This window comes from Chiloscyllium plagiosum, unplaced genomic scaffold (genome assembly GCF_037043375.1).
Source record: "Chiloscyllium plagiosum isolate Xiang-an unplaced genomic scaffold, Cpla_swu_hap1 HiC_scaffold_1, whole genome shotgun sequence".
In the NCBI taxonomy this organism is placed as follows: Eukaryota; Metazoa; Chordata; class Chondrichthyes; order Orectolobiformes; family Hemiscylliidae; genus Chiloscyllium; species Chiloscyllium plagiosum.
In genome coordinates, this window is record NW_028270139.1 from 158,221,242 (window position 1) to 158,236,431 (window position 15,190).

A 15,190-nucleotide genomic window follows, 5' to 3' on the forward strand; every position below is an offset into this window, starting at 1 on the left:
TTATAAATGACCAGGAGAAGGGGTTAGAAGGTTGGGTGAGCAAGTTTGCGGATGATACGAAAGTCGGAGGAGTTGTAGACAGTGAGGAAGGATATGGCAGGTTACAGCGGGATATAGAGAAGCTGCAGAGCTGGGCAGAAAGGTGGCAAATGGAGTTCAATGTAGCTAAGTGTGAGGTGATTCACTTTGGTAAGAGTAATAAAAAGATGGGGTACTGGGCTAATGGTCGGATACTTGGTAGTGTGGATGAGCAGAGGGATCTTGGTGTCCATGTACACAGATCTTTGAAAGTTGCCACCCAGGTAAATAGTGCGGTGAAGAAGGCATATGGCGTACTGGCTTTTATTGGTAGAGGAATTGAGTTCCGGAGTCCTGAGGTCATGTTGCAGTTGTATAAGACTCTGGTGCTGCCGCATCTGGAGTATTGTGTGCAGTTTTGGTCGCCATATTATAGGAAGGATGTGGAGGCACTGGAACGGGTGCAGAGGAGGTTTACCAGGATGTTGCCTGGTATGGTAGGAAGATCGTATGAGGAAAGGCTGAGGCACTTGGGGTTGTTTTCATTGGAGAAAAGAAGGTTTAGGGGTGACTTGATAGAGGTGTACAAGATGATTAGGGGTTTAGATAGGGTCGACAGTGAGAATCTTTTTCCACGTATGGAGTCAGCTATTACAAGGGGGCATAGCTTTAAATTAAGGGGGGGTAGGTATAGGACAGATGTTAGGGGTAGGTTCTTTACTCAGCGAGTCGTGAATTCATGGAATGCCCTGCCAGTAGCAGTGGTGGACTCTCCCTCATTATGGGCATTTAAGCGGGCATTGGATAGGCATTTGGAGGATAGTGGGCTAGTGTAGGTTAGGTGGGTTTGGATCGGCGCAACATCGAGGGCCGAAGGGCCTGTACTGCGCTGTATTCTTCTATGTTCTATGTTCTATGATCCACAGATACAAATTAAAATCCCATTACACAACAAGCTATTTTATTTCAATGTATGAAATAACTCTGGAATTAAAAAGCTTAGAATCAGTGATGATGAGCATGTCATAAAAGCTCATCTGCTTTACTCATGCCCTTGAAGGAAGGGGATCAGTTGTCTGTCCACTGTTTTCTCACTGGCTACTAATAACCCTCTGAAATGGTCAGGCAAGCTTTCTCATTGTATTTGAGGTGGCTAACTACCACTTTCTCAGACAATTACAATGGGATATAAATGTTGGTCTTATCTGGTGACCCCAATGTTATGAGTTTAAACAAAATTTCCTTATTTTTCTTGTCTTTCTGCTCTCTTTCAAATATTTTTGGTCTTGCTGTGTAACTTGTATGCAAGCTCACAATAATTGAGGGGCCATTGTAGACTCCTATCTTCACTGCGTCATGACATGGGGCAGGAAGGAGCACCAGTCTGATGGTTGAGTGTAATTAGAGTTATGTAATTTTTTTGAATATGTCAGAGGAATGTATCAGAGGAGCAAAATGAATTTTTTGTGCTTTGAGTTTGATATAAGTTAGGTGTTTTGGCAATTGAATTGTAAGCATTTTCTGTCATGAATTAAATCGTAATTTGAGCATTGTGTTTGACTCGTTGGCAGCACAGCTATGAGCAGACAGACTAAGATGAGTTTTAGTATTGAGTTAGTATTCTCAAACTGTGACCTTTGCTAAATTGAATTACATTTCAATCTGCTAGACTTGCTATAACTTGAGCAGAGATCAGCTTGAATGGTTTGGGTTAAAGAAACACCAGAGGCCAAATAAGAGACACTAGAGGGGAATGGCCATTGCAAGTGACTCTTTGGCAGTGTGTAGTTAAAAGTGGAACCAAGTGAGAGTAATCGGACAACATTGGAAAGATGTTAGAGGAGGATGTTGTAATCATTCACATCCAGCTCGAAGGATTAGACCCGGTCTTGGTTCAGCATGTCCATTCCGTCCTGTGAGGAGTGGAGCCTCTATCCACTCCTTTTTAAAGCCGCTCTCAGAAGGAGCTGGATCTTCATACTTCCTACGGCCTGAGAACCTGGCCTAACCCTTACGAGTGATTCGTTCTCCAGTTAAGAGCCTCAGAAGTGAAAAAGTGGGTTCTAGATCCAGACTTCAAAGATGGAATGAAAGATTTTTGAAAATATTGCCAGATTGGTCCTCTTACAGCAAATGGTAAGAGATGGTGGGAGAGAAAGCAATATATAACCACCCCCGTCAATCTAATTGATGCTCAGCACCAAACGTCCCTCTATTGTAGAGCTGACTGGAGCCTGTATTAACTACTGTAAACCCACTCCTTGTCCACATTCTGTCGACCATCTTACAGCTCTCACTTAGCACTGGACAATACCATTAGGCACAATCCTGGCATTACAGCTGGGATTCCACGATTGTGACCCTTGGGTTTTCAACATAAATGCCTTCCACATGTCATCTGACATGTGAAGGAATTCCAAAGTGAAAGGGGCAGGAAATTTTGACAAAGAGCTTGAACCCTGGTGGAAATGGCGTATTGTTTTTGAAATAAACTATTCCTGTTGGTCACGTAGTGGTTCATGTCGCAGTTCTTTGAAGAATTAAAATCTACCGTGCTGGCCGTAAGCCAACTTCCAAGGGATTTGAATGTGGTTTCTGTATCCTATAATAACGTTGCCTTTGATCTGACTGATGTAAGAAGACATTGATGTGATGTATTCATTTACAATTGGATTTTTTTGTTGTTGTTAATTCTCAAGGCTCTTCATTACTTTGCTTTTTTTTTCAAAAGGGAAAGAATCATTAATTTACTCGTTCAGGTGAGTGATGACCATATTAGGGAATGGAATGCCTTTTGTCTCCTGGCATCCAGTGTCTGGAGTTTTTGTTGGGTCAGGTATAACCCAGGCCGCAATGAATTGCAGACAAGCTTCTCAACTCCAGAATTAATGGTCTTTTTACAATTTATGTTTTTTTATTATTATTATTGAGAAACTCTGAGGGACAAGGGGCAGTGGTGTAGGGGACTTAAAATGAAAGTTTAACAAGAGTAGTGGATGATATGTCAGAGTTTGTTGACAATAAGGTTGAGCTTTGAAATCGTAGATTGTAGCAGGTGGGGTATATTAAGGGAAAAGTTTTGAGATGCCGAAAAACTGTTGAGTGGAAAAGAAATTTTGATTCTTGATTTCAACTCTGAGGATCACTGAAGGCTAAGAATTTTTATTTTAGATCAGAGTGGTGCTGGAAAAGCACAGCAGGTCTGGCAGCATCCTGAAACCTGATGAAGGGCTTTTGCCCAAAACGTCGATTTTCCTGCTCCTCGGATGCTGCCTGACTTGCACCACTCTGATCCAAACTCTGGTTTCCAGCATCTACAGACCTCACTTTTGCCTAAGAACTTTATTGTCTGAGGAACTGCAGAGGATAGGAAATGGAAGCAGATTGCATGTAGAATGGATAAAACCAAGCACAAATAATGTTAAGTAAGATCCACTTTTAATTGCATCTTCAAGTTTACATCGATTTTGGAACTCGCCAGACAAGATCAGCATATCTCTAATATTATTCATGCTGTGGATTAGTGGTGGTTGGCAACAAAACTGAATTTGAAAATCAGAATGTTGCCTCGTAGAGTCATAGAGGTGTCCAGCACGGAAACAGACCCTTCGGTCCAACTCGTCCAAGCCGACCAGCTATCTTACATTAATCTAGTCCCATTTGCCAGCATTGGGCCCATATCCCTCTTAAACCCTTCCTATTCATATACCCATTCGGATGCCTTTTAAATGTTCGAATTGTACCAGCCTCCACCACTTGGAGTGTTAGGGAAGCAGGATTTATTGTGAGCTATGGCAAGGGCAGCAGAGTTTTCAATTACTTCAAGTTCACTGAAGGTACAATGCAGGAGACTGTCCAGGAGTGTGTACATAGAACATAGAACATAGAAGAATACAGCGCAGTACAGGCCCTTTGGCCCTCGATGTTGCGCCGATCCAAGCCCACCTACCCTATACTAACCCACTATCCTCCATATACCTATCCAATGCCTGCTTAAATGCCCATAAAGAGGGAGAGTCCACCACTGCTACTGGCAGGGCATTCCATGAACTTACGACTCGCTGAGTGAAGAACCTACCCCTAACTTCAGTCCTATATCTACCCCCCCTTAATTTAAAGCTATGCCCCCTTGTAATACCCGACTCCATACGCGGGAAAAGGTTCACACTGTCAACCCTATCTAACCCCCTAATCATCTTGTACACCTCAATCAAGTCACCCCTAAACCTTCTTTTCTCTAATGAAAACAGCCCCAAGTGTCTCAGTCTATCCTCATACGATCTTCGTTCCATACCAGGCAACATCCTGGTAAACCTCCTCTGCACCCGTTCCAGTGCCTCCACATCCTTCCTATAGTATGGCGACCAAAACTGCACACAATATTCCAGATGCGGCCGCACCAGAGTTTTATACAACTGCATCATGACCTCAGGACTCCGGAACTCAATTCCTCTACCAATAAAAGCCAGTACGCCATATGCCTTCCTCACCGCACTATTTACCTGGGTGGCAACTTTCAGAGATCTGTGTACATGGACACCAAGATCCCTCTGCTCATCCACACTACCAAGTATCCGACCATTAGCCCAGTACCCCATCTTTTTGTTATTCTTCCCAAAGTGAATCACCTCACATTTAGCTACATTGAATTCCATTTGCCACCTTTCTGCCCAGCTCTGCAGCTTCTCTATATCCTGCTGTAACCTGCCACATCCTTCCTCACTGTCAACAACTCCTCCGACTTTCGTATCATCCGCAAACTTGCTCACCCAACCTTCTAACCCCTCTTCCAGGTCATTTATAAAAATGACAAACAGCAATGGTCCCAAAACAGATCCTTGCGGAACACCGCTAGTGACGGCACTCCATGAAGAAACTTTGCCATCAACTACTACCCTCTGTCTTCTTCCATCCAGCCAATTCCTAATCCAAACCTCCAACTCACCCTCAATGCCATATCTCCGTATTTTCTGCAGTAGCCTACCATGGGGAACCTTATCAAACGCCTTACTAAAATCCATATATACCACATCTACCGCTTTCCCCTCATCAACCTCCTTCGTCACCTTTTCAAAGAATTCAATAAGGTTTGTGAGGCACGACCTGCCCTTCACAAAACCATGCTGACTATCCTTGATCACATTATTCCTATCCAGATGTGCATAAATCCTATCCCTTACAATTCTCTCTAAGACTTTGCCCACAACAGAAGTGAGACTCACCGGCCTATAGTTACTAGGGTTATCCCTACTCCCCTTTTTGAACAAGGGAACCACATTTGCTATCCTCCAGTCTTCTGGCACTACTCCTGTAGACAAAGAGGACATAAAAATCAAGGCCAATGGCTCTGCAATCTCCTCCCTTGCTTCCCAGAGAATCCTAGGATAAATGCCATCAGGCCCAGGGGACTTATCTATTTTCACCTTTTCCAGGATTTCCAACACCTCTTCTCTACATACCTCAAAGCCATCCATTCTACTTATTTGTGACTCAGTATTCACATCGACGACAATGCCCTGTTCCTGAGTAAATACTGAAGAAAAGTATTCATTCAGTGTCTCCCCAATCTCTTCCGCCTCTACACGCAACTTCCCACTACTATCCTTGACTGGACCTATTCCTACCCTGGTCATTCTTTTATTCCTAACATACCTATAGAAAGCCTTAGGGTTTTCCCTAATCCTACCGACTAAGGACCTTTCATGTCCCCTCCTTGCTGCTCTTAACTCTCTCTTCAGGTCCTTCCTGGCTACCCTATAACTCTCAATCGCCCCAATTGAACCTTCATGTCTCATCTTGAGATAGGCCGCCCTCTTCCATTTAACAAGGGATTCCAATTCCTTATTAAACCACGGCTCCCTCGCACGACCCTTTCCTCCCTGCCTGACAGGTACATAATTATCAAGGACACTCAATAGTTGCTCCTTGAACAAGCTCCACATATCATTTACACTCTTGCCTTGGAGTCTACTTTTCCAGGCCACACATCCTAAGTCATGCCTCACCGCATCATAATTTCCCTGACCCCAGCTATAACTCTTGCCCTGTAGTACACACTTATCCCTCTCCATCACGAGAGTAAAAATCACCGAATTATGGTCACTATCCCCAAAGTGCTCACCTACCTCTAATTCTAACACCTGGCCTGGTTCGTTACCCAGAACCAAATCCAGTATGGCCTCACCTCTTGTTGGCCTGTCTACATATTGTGTCAGGAAACTCTCCTGCACACATTGAACAAACACTGACCCATCTAACGAACTTGAGCTATAGCTTTCCCAATCAATATCAGGAAAGTTAAAGTCCCCCATAACCACCACCCTATTACTGTCACTCATCTCCTGAATCACCTTCCCTATCCTTTCTTCTACGTTTCTAGGACTATTGGGAGGCCTGTAAAAGACTCCTAACAGGGTGACCTCACCTTTCCTATTCCGAACCTCAGCCCAAACTACCTCAGATGGCAAGTCCTCATCCATCGTCCTTTCCACCACTGTAATACTATCTTTGACAAGCAATGCCACACCTCCCCCTCTTTTACCCCCACCTCTGACCCTACTAAAACATTTAAATCCTGGAACCTGCAACAGCCAATCCTGTCCCTGTTCTAGCCATGTCTCCGTAATAGCCACAACATCGAAGTCCCAGGTACCAACCCACGCTGCAAGTTCACCTACCTTATTTCTTGCATTGAAGTATACACACTTCAAGCCACTTTCCTGTTTACAGACACCCTCCTTGGAAATTGATGCCATGTTCCTAACCTCCCTACACTCCTGGCCCTGCACCCTGAAGCTACAATCTGGGTTCCCATGCCCCTGCAGAGTTAGTTTAGGAAGGGGAGGGAATGGAGTCTGAAGGTAACATGAGCGTGGATGAAGGTTTCTGTAACAAATGAGCTTAAAAGGGGGTCACAGGAACAGGCTTGGAGGGCCAACGGGCCTGTTCCTGTGCTGTTCTTTTGTTCAGATTTGTACTGCCCGACTTGGTGCAATTCAAAGCCAATTGATAATAGTCAGTTAAATGAGAATTAGATGAGCTCCTTTCAGGATTTGGAAAATTTACATTAGGCCCACAACCTGCTCAAGAACCATAATGAAGAAAGGTTGACTAGCTTCCTCATCTCCTGCTCCGTTTCAGAGGTCTTCAAGCTGAATCTAACACCTTTTTGTGTGATCTTGGGATAGATCAGCATTGAACTTGTCTATCTTTTTTGAGGTTCAATTTCGAGTTGGTATTGTTTTTGCCTACTGAGCCTTGAAAAGTACTTGAATGTAATTCTTAAATTTTCAATCTTTGTGCCATTTGCTTGATTCTTCATTCTTCCAGCTCCCATCCATATGATTCAGTCCCTCATCCCTGGAACCATTCTTACAAAAGTGAAGTCTCTTATTTCTTACATTCATACATGCTGTCTTGAATGGCCTCTTCTCTGATACAGTTCTGAGAAATGTAAGGAGATTACCTTGGAGAAAACTTTCTGGAAGCCAGGTGTATCTTTTGAGGCCGCAAAGGATGCAGAAAAACTTTAAGTAGATATACTGAGGACCAGTGGAACCTAATTATTGCTGCTTTTTGTGGGGATTAGGATTGTTCAGTTGTGACCTGTTATTTTGTTATGGCATGTTGCAAATTTGACACTTGCTGTGTGGTATATTCTTCTTCCGTATCTCCAGAACCAGATGCATAATGGAAGTCAGGTTCAGAGTTTGAAAAGCTATTCGACCGTGATGTTCGGTTGCTTGTTCTTTGTCATGTGAAATAAACCAACACTGTTTGTCTCTACCTTTTGACAGACTCCTGATACAAACCGAAAGCAGGAAGACAAATCAAAAGAAATGAAAACCGCCAAGGTTTCACCCACTGTCGATGAAATAAAAACCAAACTGAAGACCATGGTCGAGAAGGTATCCACTTCTTTTATTCAAAGATGTTGATGGCTTAGTTCATTTTGTTCTGAGTTCATTCATTCAGGAGAAAAATACTGCACATGTTAGAAATCTGAAATACAAATGCTGGCAGGACCTGAAACAAACGCATTTTCTCTCCACATTTTCTACAACATTCAGGTTGGGTCACAAGATTTATGTTTCTTTTTGACCGATTCTTGATATGTGAAAGTCACAGTGGGCATGAGAGATCTGTATTCTCCTGTCCTTCGGCATTCTTAAAAAGCTATATAAATACCACCACCCCCTGCACTGCTCCACCCCCAACTCGACCTCCACCTCCCCTCCCACCACACCTCCCCCCATCCCACTCCCCAAGCACCAAACTGACTTCTCTTTGACTTCCCCTTTTGCTATCTTTTCCTCTGGGTTTCCTCCGGGTGCTCTGGTTTCCTCCCAGGTCCATAGGCGGCAGGTTGGAAATGCAGGGTTACAGGAATGAGGTAGAGGGGTTGGGTCTGAGTGAGACGTTTTCTAGCAAGGTCGGCCTGGACTCGCTGAGCCGAATGGCCTGCTTCCTCAGTGTGAGGATTCTGATTTTATTTGCACTCGGATGCTGTCCCATTCATGTTCTCCACAGCACTCTGTCACCCATTCACTCCCAGTACTTAATCGGTCTGCCACATGCTGCTTTTCTTTGATAAGCCTTACCTTTTATATGTGTTCTATATTTAGGTTCTGTTTTAGTACAAATCTGAGCCCACTCAGTAAGGTGCAAAAAATACTTCGCTTTCTGTGACATTGACTTGGTTTCTTCTACTTTCCAGGGACAGCACCTACCGAAGACGAAACAGAAGTTTCAAAACTTTATACAAAGCTCATTACGATTTGGAGACCAAAAAGTGAGTACCTAAAAGAGAATTTGAAAGAAGTGTTAGTCCTGACCGTAGAATGCTTTGGTGAATGATTTTTATATTTATATATGGCATATGGGCATCATTGGCCATTTATCACACATCTATAATTGCATTGGAGAAGTGGCTGCTGCAGTCCTTAGGGTATAGGGACACCCACAGTGGCGTTAGGGAGGGAGTTCCAGGATTTTGATTCAGTCAAGATTAGAGTGGTGCTGGAAAAGCACAGCAGGTCAGGCAGCATCCGAGGAGCAGGAAAAATCGATGTTTCGGGCAAAAGCTCTTCATCAGGATTGATCCAGTGACGTGGAAGCAGTAACAATATATTTCCAACTCAGAATGGCGAATGGCTTCTGTGGAGGGCTTCTTAAGGTGGTGTTCCCATGTGTTTCCTGCTCTCGTCCTTCTGGGGGTTCCTGAATCGAAAGGCGCTGCAGTTGGCTTAATCTTCCTTACGCTCCTGAAAGGAAAAGTTGGCCTACTGTTTACACACACATGAATATGAAGACAGCATAGCATGTAATTGAGATTAATCCTTCCACAGAACCAGATCGCTTAAATGCACACTATCTAAGCTAACTCACAGGATGGCTCTAAGTAAGGCTCCAGATTGTTGCTTTTTTTTTTTAGTTCCTGTAGCACCCAGCTCCTTCAGAAGAATTAGAGTCCTAGAGCTGTGCAGCATGGAAACAGACCCTTGGGTCCAACTCGTCCATGCTGGCCAGATATCCTAAACTAGTCTAGTCCCATTTGCCACATTTCGCCTATATCACTCTAAACCCTTCCTATTCACATACCCATCCAGATGCCTTTTAAAGGTTGTGATTTTACGAGCCTCCACCACTTCCTCTGGCAGTTCATTCCATAAACGTACTACCCTCTGTGTGAAAAATTTGCTTCGGTCCCTTTAAAATACTTCCCCTCTCACCTTAAACATTTGCCCTCTTGTTTTGGACTTCTCTACCCTGGGAAAAGGATCTTGGCAATTCACCCTATCCATGCCCCTCATGATTTAATAAATCTTTATCAGGTCACCCACCCCTCAGCCTCCGACACTCCAAGGAAAACAGCTGCAGCCTTTTCAGTCTTTCCCTACAGCTCAAACCCTCCAACCCGGGCAACATACTTGTAAATCTTTTCTGAACCCTTTCAAGTTTCACAACATTCCTTCAATAGGAGGGCGACTCCAGAATTGAATTAAGGAGGCACTCTGTCTTGGCATGAAAAATGAACTCTCCAGTGCATTGCTATCTTATCACTTGGTATAACCCATGGAATTACTCCCATCATAACACTGAACAGTCCTGATTATTAAATGAGGGAGGCTTTGTGAAAACCATACAAGGCAATAGTCAAACCATGGTGGGAAAACTGAATAATTCAAGTCCCCTAATTGCCCAAAGGCCAGTTAAGAGTCAACCACATTACTGTGGGTCTAGAATCTCGTGTGAGCCAGACTAGGTAAGGATGGCAGTTTCCTTCACTAAAGTACATTAGTGGCCCAGATGGGTTTTTCTTTAGCGCAAAGGACAGTTGAGAATAATTAAGTATATTCAAGGCCAAAAGACAGATTTTTAATCAGTAAGAGCATCAAAGATTATGGAGAAAAGGCAGGAAGGTGAAGTTGAGGATTATCAGGGAAAGAGAGACTGGGAAAGAGAGGGACAGATGGACGGACGCAGAGGCTCCAGTACTGTAGACTCTGCACAGTCCTCCAGCTGAGACCTAACCAGTATCTCATGTATTCTCAGCAAAGAATCTCTGCTCTTACACAGTATCCCAAAAGTAGAGGTCTTGAATATTATTTAAATAGAAAAAGACAGAACAGGATAGAGGGATTTGGGAGTCCTCATCAATGTGAGGAGCTAAGATTTAGCACTGAGGCCAAATGGTGTTTTCTGCATATGTGACCTAACTTGCTGCTCTTGTCTTCCATGCTCCTATTAATAATGCCCAGGATTCTGAATGCTATATTAACTGCATTATTAATCTGACCTAACACTTTCAATGATTTATGTATATACCTCCAGGTCCCTCTGCTCTTGCACTCTGTTTGTGGACGTATCCTTTATTATATCCTGTCTCGACCAAAATACATCAGTTCAGACTACTTAGCATTGAATCTCATCTGCTATTTGTCTGAAGTTCTGTGCTCGTTTAACAACGTTTTCATAGCATTCTCAAATTTTGAAGTTTTGTCCCAAAGTCTTGATCACTAATGTATCACAAATGTATCTTTAAGAGCACAGGTCCATACACTGACCCCTGGGGGACTACACTAAAGGTCTTCCCCCAAAGCAAACAACAACTACTTAATGTTTCGAGCATAAGCCCTTCGTCAGAAATGATGAAGTGCTTCTGCCTGAAACGTTGACTGTACTGCTCCTTGGATCCTGCCCGACTGGCTGTGCTTTTCCAGCACCACACTCTTCAACTCTGATCTCCAGCATCTGCAGTCCTCATTTTCTCCTAACATCTATTTAACCTCAACTCTGTTTTATGTTAATCAGCCAATTGTATGTCCATTCCCTTCTGGACACCCTGGTTCAGTCGTCCTTTGCGCCAACGCCCCCACAGCCCCATGGTAACTTCCCCTGCAACAGAAGTTGTAACACCTGCCTATTTACCCTGTCCCTCCTCAGTATCCAAGGGTCCAAACATACCTTCCAGATGAAGCAGCAATTTACCTGCACTTCTCATAATCTAATCTACTGCATTCGCTGCTCACAATGTGGTCTCCTCTACACTGAGGAAACGAAGCATAGACTGGGTGACCACTTTGTAGAAGATCCACATTCTTCCCACAAAGAAGACCCTGAGCTTCCAGTTGCCTGTCACTTTAACACACTAGCCTGTTTCCTGACCAACATCTGTCTCAGGCTTGCTGCAGTTCTCCAGCAATGCTCAATGCAGGCTGGAAGAACAACAACTCATTTTCTGCTTGGGGAACCCTACAGCCTTCTGGACTCACTATACAGTACAACAGTTTTAGGGCCTGAACTCCCCCATGTAATAGTCATAAAGTTATACAGCACAGAAACAAACCCTTTGGTCCAACAAATCCATGCCGAATTATCCTAAATTAATCTAGTCCCATTTGCCAGCATTTGGTCCATATCCCTCTAAACCCTTCCTATTCATGTACCCATCCAAATGCCTTTTAAATGTCATTGTACCAGCCTCCACCACTTTTCCAGCATGGCAGCTCAATCCATACTTGCACCACCTTTTGCATGAAAAAGTTGCCCCTTAGGTCCCTTTAAACTACTTCCCCTCTCTCGCTAAACCTATGCCCACTAGTTCTAGACTGCCCAACCAGGAAAAAGACCTTGTCTATTTACACAATCCATGCGCCTCATGATTTTATAAACTTCTGTAATGTCACCCCTCAGCCTCTGACGCTCCAAGGAAAACAGCCCCAGCCTATTCAAGACTCTCACTGTAGCTCATAAACCCTCCAGTCCTGGCAACGTCCTTTTAAGGTTCACAGCATCCTTCCAAGAGGAGGGGGACCAGGATTGCACACACTATTCCAAAAGTGGCCAAACCAATGACCTGTACAACATGACCCCCCAACCCCTATGCTCTGACTAATAATAGAAAACATACTAAATACCTTCTTCACTATCCTGTCTACCTGTGACTCCACTTTCAAGGAACTATGAACCTGAACTCCAAGTTTCTTTGTTCAGCAACACTCCCCAAGACCTTACTATTAAGTGTATCAGCCTGATTTGCCTTTCCAAAATGCAGCACCTCACATTTATCTAAATTAAACTCCATCTGCCACTCCTCAGCCCATTGGCCCATCTGATCAAGATTTTGTTGTACTCTGAAGTAATGTTCTTCACTGTCCACTGTACCTCTAGTTTAGGTGTCAACTACAAACTTACTAACTACACCTCCTCTGTTCACATCCAAATCATTTATATAAATGACAAAGCGCAGTGGATCCAGCACCGATCCTTGTGGTACTCCACTGGTCACAGGCCTTCAGTCTGAAAGGCAACACTCCACCACAACTCTCTGTCTTCAACCTTTGAACCAGTTCTGTATACAAATGGCTGCTTCTCCCTGTATTCCAAGAGATCTAACCTTGCTAACCAGGCCAAACTGAGGACCGCAGATGCTGGAGATCAGAATTGAGAGTGTGGTGCTGGAAAAGCATAGCAAGTCAGGCAGCATCCGAGGAGCAGGAGAATTGACGTTTTGGGCAAAAGCCCTTCCTCGGGAACCTTGCTAACCAATCCACCATGAGGAACCTTGCCGAATGCCCTATTTGTTCTATCATGTACTCTGTTACTGTAGACTCTGGATCTTAGCATTCTGGTTTCTCTGTTAGTTGCTTTGTACTAACTGGAATATTGATATCTCAATCTCTGACTCCACTTTTGCAAAGTCAATGCAATTACAGGAAGACAGTGACCTGATCGTAATGTCACTGGAACGCATAACCTAGAGGTCCAGGCGGGTACATGAGTTCTAATCCAACTCTGGAAGCTGATGAACTTTAAAGTTCCATAAATAAACTGAAAATACTGGTTATTAAATGTTGTTGATCATGGTGAAAGTCCATATCTTTTGGGGAAGATCGTATGCTGTCCTTACCTGGTCTGGTCTGTCTCTAGACCAACAATGAGGTTAACACCTGACTGCCTTCTGCCTTGTCTGTCGAGCTACTCCGTTGAAGGGCAACTGGGGAGAGTAAGAACACAAAAGCTAGGACCAGAAATAGGTGATTCAGCTCCTCAATCATGGATGATCTCATCTCAGCTTCACTTCACTCTCCTGTTTGCTCCCCACAATCCTTTCACTCCTGAGCCTAAAACTGAGCTCCCATTCTAGAAGGACCCACAAGGGAACCATCTACTTTGTCAATTGCCTTCAGCATCTTGTATACCTCAGCTGGATCTCATTTCATTATTCTAAACTCTAGTGCATACAGGCCCTAACTGCTTAATCTCTCCTTCTAAAACAAGCCTTGAATCTCTGGATTAAATATAGTGAACCTTCTCTGTACTGCATCCAATGCAGTTACATTTTTCCTTAAATAATTTGGTCAAAACGATACATAGTACTCTAGATGCAGTCTCACCAGTGTCTCGCACAATTGCAACAACACTTCCCTACTTTTAAACTCCATTCCTTGAGCAAGAAATGCTAAAATGCATTTTCCATCCTTATTGCCTGCTGTACCTGCATAAGAGCTTCGTGCAATTTATGCATGAGGACGCCCTGTTCCTTCTGTAGTGAGAGATTTAGAAGTTTCTCTACATGTGACCTTGAAAGAATAAAGAAAAACAACTTGAGGTGGAAGCGGTCACTGTGATTGCTGTTGTGCTGAACTTTGCACCAATGAATGTTGATGGTGATGTGGGGCTTGATTTGTTTTAACATTGTTCTCTTTATTTGCAGGCCATTGGAGAACTCTGGGCCTGGGGGCAGAAGTTGAAGCAGATCAAGTGAGGGATCTTGGAAAGTAGCCAATGAGCTTTTTGAATGATTCTCTTATCATTTCAGAATAGTCAATGGACTTCCTTTGTTTTCCCAAGGGATGTTTATTTTCTTGTCAGGCCCTTCTGCTCGGCATAGTTTGTATCAAGTTGACAGCCTCTAAGCTATTTTCTTTTCTCATTTCCATGAAACTGGCTGACTGCGTTGGTAAATGTTTGGTAGCTGACAAACCTCTCAGTTCTTCTAATAAAAAAGGATAATGGTTGCCTGACCAAGTCCATTTGTAATGAATTGAAACCCAAAGACACTGAAAATATACAGCAGGTGTGTGAAGCATGTGTGAAAAGACAGATCAACATTTCAGAACTTTTTGGTAAACTGAAAAAGTATCTTGAACCCAAAATTCACCCCCACCCATTCCTCCACTCGCTTCTTTTGTATCAATTCTGATATACCTGCTGTGTATTTTCAGCATTGTCATTACAGATGTCTTAATATTTTCTAATCTCATTGGTTATGTAGCTCAGCAGCCAATAAACTCCATAGAACTAAAACAAATCTAAGTAGCTTTTTTAATTAAACAGTTCAGCATCCACAACTCTTAGCATGTTCACCTTGTTGTAATTATAAACTCTGTATCCTGTTCACCCTAATTCACGTGGCATGGTGTAGAAAGACAAGTCCCAGGTTTGTGACTCTGATCTGTCTGTTTGGACGATCTTGGGTTGCAAGCAGTACTGTGTTGCAAGGTAACGAGGTTGGGGAGAAAAGTCTACATTGTCCCAGTCAACTGGCCACCCTTTGCAGATACAAATGAGATTTGAGTGGACTGCTTGTCACCTTGGAACTTGCATTTCTGAAGAGGTTTATTGTAGAGTCGTCTGCTAAACCTATTTTCTGAAGAGAAAGCAGTGT

General features: G+C 43.4%; 1 protein-coding gene across 2 annotated transcripts in view; it reads left to right on the forward strand.

The window, feature by feature from the left end:
* Positions 1–14,833, forward strand: part of npm1b (nucleophosmin 1b) — a 129,565-nt gene extending 114,732 nt beyond the window's left edge. For both annotated transcript variants that reach the window (XM_043693064.2, XM_043693141.2), the window contains 3 exons: positions 7,815–7,925; positions 8,735–8,809; positions 14,237–14,833. In XM_043693064.2, coding sequence (XP_043548999.2) covers positions 7,815–7,925; positions 8,735–8,809; positions 14,237–14,287 — 237 coding nt within the window. In that variant the 3' untranslated portion in view covers positions 14,288–14,833. The remainder of the gene's footprint in view (positions 1–7,814; positions 7,926–8,734; positions 8,810–14,236) is intronic.
* The last annotated feature ends 357 nt before the right edge of the window (positions 14,834–15,190 follow it).